Source organism: Bidens hawaiensis, unplaced genomic scaffold (assembly GCF_021521415.1).
Source record: "Bidens hawaiensis isolate Kalapana, Puna unplaced genomic scaffold, B.hawaiensis_p1.1 tig00007048_1, whole genome shotgun sequence".
Lineage (NCBI taxonomy): Eukaryota > Viridiplantae > Streptophyta > Magnoliopsida > Asterales > Asteraceae > Bidens > Bidens hawaiensis.
In genome coordinates, this window is record NW_027491484.1 from 12268 (window position 1) to 16722 (window position 4455).

The window sequence follows — 4455 nt, forward strand, 5'->3', positions numbered from 1 at the left end:
ATTGGACCTTTGGATCTTCACACAACTAAAAATATCTATCTATAAATAGATGGTAAAAGTAATGCATTATTTTTCAACTTTAATACATAAAGTGACATGCATAGTGGTTCATGCAAACATTATAAACATATGTACATGCTATATACACTTTATGAACCCCACATAATCAATACAAAGTGGTGCCATCAAGCCATTATCAAAGGTTGTGTAGTGGTAGGTTCATGGTCCATTGATGAACCGATTAACGTGGATCTAGGTCGAGGTACGACGACCCCCCACAACCTAGTTAAGCAATTTAAGCAATGTGGGGAGAAAATGAAAGGGTGTGGTGTGTACATCATACGGTACCACACGGGAATCGAATTCGACTAGGATACACTCATATGATAACAAATGTTACTTTTTGACCAAAAAAAGGAAATGAAATAAACAAGATTTGTGTTTCACTCTTTAGCAAAGGAAACGTCATTACATGAAGTGATTTTGACACACAAGTGGAAGTTTACATCAAAAGACAGTATGAAAATAAAAAAAACCCAAGAAAGATATACAATTTTAACTAAAGTTATCACACACCTACAACTATGCTATGCTTCTCAAACAAATCAAAAGAAAGAACAAATAACACAAGGCTAAAACCCTAGCACCTCTAAGACGCGATGATTTTTTCAAACAAGACGAGCCTGTCCTCAGATAATCTTGTGTTGAATGCGGATTTCTTGTACTCGAACCAAGTGAACTCCTTGTACAAACTATCCTCCTCTCCTTGCATAAGTGATGGCAATGGTGCTATTTTCTCACTCAATGGAGGTCCTCCAAAATATATCATTGACAACCTACTCTTTGTACCATTTGCCACCACCCTATGCTTCACACTCTTGAATCTTCCATTGGTCATCACCTACATGTCCAAAACAATAATTTTTATAATCTAACTCACACAATATAACCATTTATCAAATAATCCACATTAAAAAGAATCTAACTTAATGAAATTTTTTTTATATTTTTAATATGAGATGTGATTTACATTTAAACAATAAATTAATATAATTTAAAATACTTTTTGGGTTATCATAATAATAATAGTAAGTATTTGAGTCTTCATCGGATATTTTACTAATTTTGTGACTTAAATCCATTCGTTTTTACCTTATCTAATTGGTTAGCAACAGATACTCTGCCAAAAGACTTACTCTTATCTTAAGAAAAATTATAAAAAAAAAATAAAAGTAATAAAATGTAAGGTGAATATTATATAAATAATTTACAACTTGTTTTGATAAACTAAAGATAAATATATTATTGTACAAAATAATATGACTAGGATCTTGGATATAGGAAGTGACTTGTTGTTGTTGGACTTAGATTGATTCTGACTAAGGAAGCAAACACCATGATACTGATGGAGAATCTACACAGATTCAGTTGACCTCATTCTAGGTTTTTTTAATTCTTGGTATAAAATTCTTAAATAATCTACACACTAACAAACTCTATGAACCAACACATGTACATCATGCAATAAAACTTGTACATTATTAATGTAACAAATTACCTGTAAAGAATCACCAACATTGATGAAAAAAGATTCAGAATCAGGTGGAACAGACATCCAGCTTCCATCTCTCAGTGAGATTTCAAGACCAGATGTGTTGTTTGATCTTAAAACCGATATGATTTGTGGGTCCGTGTGTTCCCCAAACCTGACCAGTTTGCGACCATTTGGTTCGGTTTCTTGTAGCTCTGGGCATGGGGGGTAGTGGTTTATTCGAAAGACAGAGTCGCTCTGTTCGTCTTTTAAGAGTTTGCTAAACACATTTCTTGGTTGTAGCTTCATTTCATCGGCTAATAGTTCGAGAATGTCGCACGCCATCGACTTCACGGATGTCACGTAGTCGTTAACTACGTTAACTACGCCCCTGTAAAAGAATATATTAGTTAGAGTTTACTGCTAGTAAAACGAAATAAAGTAATATATATATATAGAGAGAGAGTAATTAGAAGAATAGGATAACCAACTTTAATAAAATACATTATAAAATTGTTTTCACGTCTACTTTTACATAATAAGTTAATATCATGTTTAGAAAGTCTGATCAGATAAATTACAGCTTGCGCTGATAGAAACATTTAAAAGGTTATGATATATTTTTTTTTTTAAATCAGGTGTTTACCACTTTATTGTGGCAACCCCTAAAATACATATCTTTTTTAAATTCTTATTTCATTAAAATAATAATAATAATAGTAATTATAATAATCAAAAAACATGTAGATGAAGTAATTATATATTATGTGGCTAGTGAAGGTATGTAGTAAAAATGTTATTCAGGGTTTAGTGTTGATATAAAAGTAAGTTTATTTAAAAAACAAGAGTTCTTACTGAAAATTTTCCGGGTAATCCGATTCGGGTTTGGCGTTGAGAAGAAGGTATTCGACCCAACCCACATCCCCATTTCTACCAATACTTTTGTTCCCGTACCCGAACGGGTGCGGTGACCCAAACTTTTCTTTTTTAGCAAGCGACGAACCGAAGAACTTAACCGCTTCGGTTTCGAGCTTATTTATAAAGTTTGTGGGCACTCCATGATTCACAACCTTAAAGAAACCAAAATCTTGACATGCCTTAACAAGGTGTTGTTTCGATTCTGGTTTCGATAAGTCAATGAGAGGGATATCTGGGATGATCAATGGGTTTGTGTTTGGTTTTGTTGGTTTCACTAGAAATTGTTCTATCAAAGGTTTTGAGACAGCCACCATGATTTTATGACACAATAATAAAAAGATTTGGGTATGTTTGGGATACAAGAATAAGTAGAAGAATATGAATATGAAGAATGAAGTGAGAAAAGATGGGTTTATAAAGCAATGGAAACACACTAGATATGGGTATTGCTTGGTTGTTTCTAGGTGAGAGAAAGATAGTCAAATTTGACTTTATGAGTTATGACACAATAATTGGTAAAGAATAATAATAACTTATAATAATAGTGACTTTTGTGAGCATGGTCAAAATCTCTATGTGTGTCAAACCACCATTAAAGGTGTAAACTTGTCCCGGATATTATTTGTATATTCAATTGTGTGCTCATTTTCAAACTTTATGCTTTCAAGTTTCTCCAAGCTCACAAAGATTATTGTTTATTAGCATATTAATATTATTTCTAAGATTCTAGAATAATGACACACATGTGAGTGTTGATTTTTATATTTCATTCCAACTTGAGTTTGAAAATCTTTGAACTAAATATCATTATGCTCACTTGTGTTTTCTTTATGTAGACTTGGAATTACATCTACTTAAAAGAGATTCATATTTGATTTTAGGGGCGTAGGCAGCTTTAAGGGAATGAGTTTGACTAAATCCATACAAAATTTTGTTTTAATGTTATATACTAGTATATTTTGACATCGCACCCGTATAAATTTTAACATCGAACCCGTAGAAAACTCAAATCTAAGGGATAAACAATCGATCGTACGTCCCTCGAAATTTTCCGAACACGCAGGAAAATTTCTGACTACTCCACTGTTTGATTCAATGTAATCGGTGATAAATACGATAACTGTCGATAAGCAGGATCGTACAGTTGATAACGGATAAGTTGTTCTTTAATTAGGGTAGACTTTCGAGAAGTTTGTTGTAAATGTGACGTAACGGTATCCCATTAAGGAAAACCAAGACGTCAACATGGTCTTCTTATCCACAAATCCAATCTTATCATATAAACGTCATACAGATAACGCTACCTATATAATATATAAGCTTGGTTTTCAAAACCGTTGTACATGAGAATCAGACAATAAATATTCAATGGTTAGGGTGATTTCTAATCAATGGATTATTAGTTTTCCATTCATAGATATAATGTCGCAAATTAAAGACATCTTATTTGTAATGTGGATGATCCAAATATAACAACTTCTTATATAACACGACACATTATTTCTATATAAACATACATAATTCTATATGTCTTACAAGTTTGTTGCATAAATGTCAAATATGTATAAAGGAATCTTGAGGTGGGTACCAAACATTAATTAGTTTTAGTTTCTTTATCACAAGGATAAGGTTAAATTTATGTCATTTGAGATAAGGATGACACTCCAATCTATCTTTTCAAACATTAAAGTAATTTTACTTTCACTTATTGTAAAATATTTACTATATTAACCCTTTGCACCATAGATGAATAGTTTCGGTATCGGTACTGCTTTTGGTACATGTAAGGCACTGGTGCCGTTACAGTGATGGTATCGGTATTTATTGATTTTTTCAAGAATAGTGGTGTCGTTCCAGTACCAAAGCAATTATTTTGATACCAGTATCAAAAGTTTGTAATTTTCGGTACAAATACGGTACCAATATCATACCTACTTTGTACACAAAACATGTATTTACCGTACAATACATAAAAAATACAATTTTAACCTTTTGAAAGAAGTAAC

General features: G+C 32.2%; 1 protein-coding gene across 1 annotated transcript; it reads right to left on the reverse strand.

The window, feature by feature from the left end:
• Nucleotides 1-421: 421 nt before the first annotated feature.
• LOC143634361 (gibberellin 2-beta-dioxygenase 1-like) lies at nucleotides 422-2846 on the reverse strand. Its single transcript, XM_077102464.1, has 3 exons — nucleotides 2387-2846; nucleotides 1559-1922; nucleotides 422-901 (listed from the first exon to the last, which is right to left on the reverse strand). Exons 1-3 carry the CDS (start codon nucleotides 2761-2763, stop codon nucleotides 650-652), a joined length of 993 nt encoding a protein of 330 aa, XP_076958579.1. The 5' UTR covers nucleotides 2764-2846; the 3' UTR covers nucleotides 422-649.
• Nucleotides 2847-4455: the final 1609 nt, after the last annotated feature.